The sequence below is a fragment of the Plasmodium knowlesi genome (assembly GCF_000006355.2).
Source record: "Plasmodium knowlesi strain H genome assembly, contig: PKNH_00_96, whole genome shotgun sequence".
In the NCBI taxonomy this organism is placed as follows: domain Eukaryota; phylum Apicomplexa; class Aconoidasida; order Haemosporida; family Plasmodiidae; genus Plasmodium; species Plasmodium knowlesi.
This window is the reverse complement of record NW_024070132.1, coordinates 224-1,311: the sequence shown is the minus strand read 5'-3', so window position 1 is coordinate 1,311 and position 1,088 is coordinate 224. Positions and strand designations below refer to the sequence as shown.

At 18.5% G+C, this 1,088-nt stretch overlaps 1 protein-coding gene across 1 annotated transcript; it reads right to left on the bottom strand.

Moving 5' to 3' along the window:
- Nucleotides 1-204: 204 nt before the first annotated feature.
- Nucleotides 205-747, bottom strand: PKNH_0005800 (reticulon-like protein, putative; the record flags this gene model as incomplete). The annotated part of the gene is made up of 1 exon (XM_039113484.1): nt 205-747. The coding sequence occupies one exon, from the start codon at nt 745-747 to the stop codon at nt 205-207; it is 543 nt and encodes a 180-aa protein (XP_038970150.1).
- Between the last annotated feature and the right edge of the window lie 341 nt (nt 748-1,088).

The window sequence follows — 1,088 nt, the reverse complement described above, 5'->3', positions numbered from 1 at the left end:
ATAAGAAATATAAAAATATAAAGACACATAAACAAAAAGTTAAACCTACATATATATATATATATATATATATATACATAGATAGATAGGTGGTTATTTCTATGTGGGGTACAGATTATACATATGAACATACATATAACGAAATACATATACAATTCTTCTGATATATTGATATAAATACACTTTTATTAATAATAAAATTCTTTAGAGTGTTTTCTTGATATGTTTCAATTTTGGTATGTTGTCAAATAAATATTTACCATGTGCTTTTAAATCCGAATAATATGGATAAACAATTTTGTATGCTTTTGTTATATAGACATCATTAATATAATTATAAAGAAATACTGCCCATGTTAATATATAAAAAAGAACACTGAAATTAACAAAAGAGAAAAAATTTCCAACACAATATATTACAATAATCAAGGTAACATTATCCATAGTATTAGTCCATAATAAATATTTGCGTATCAATGTTAATTTGTCATTTATCATATCATATAAATACATAACAAAACTTTCTATCATTTCTTTAGATACAATTTCTAATTTATCATTCTCCTTATATTCTGATATCTTATGTACTTGTAAAAACACAAGCAATCCACTTAATAATAATATCATAATACTTAAAGTACACAATACTTGTAAAAACGTATGATTAAAAATATATAGTAATATATACAAGGCGTTTATCGATGAAAACATCGATACTAAAACAATATTCTTTGTTGTTAAATTCATCTTGGAAACATAAAAATGATATATTATAATATGTAAATGTAAATATATAATTTAAATATAAATAAATAAATACATATATATATATATATATATATATTTATATGTGTTAATATACACGTATATTTTTATTACGTATATGTGGCCTCAATATTTTTTATTAATATATTTAGAAAAATAGCTTTATCTAAAAATTATAAAAGAAAATTTTATTTTTATATATTATACAAATATATTTTATATATGTATTATAATTATATATACATGGATAAGGAAAATAAAAATAAAAATATACATATATATATATATATATATAATATATTAGTAAAAAGGATTGTGCTATT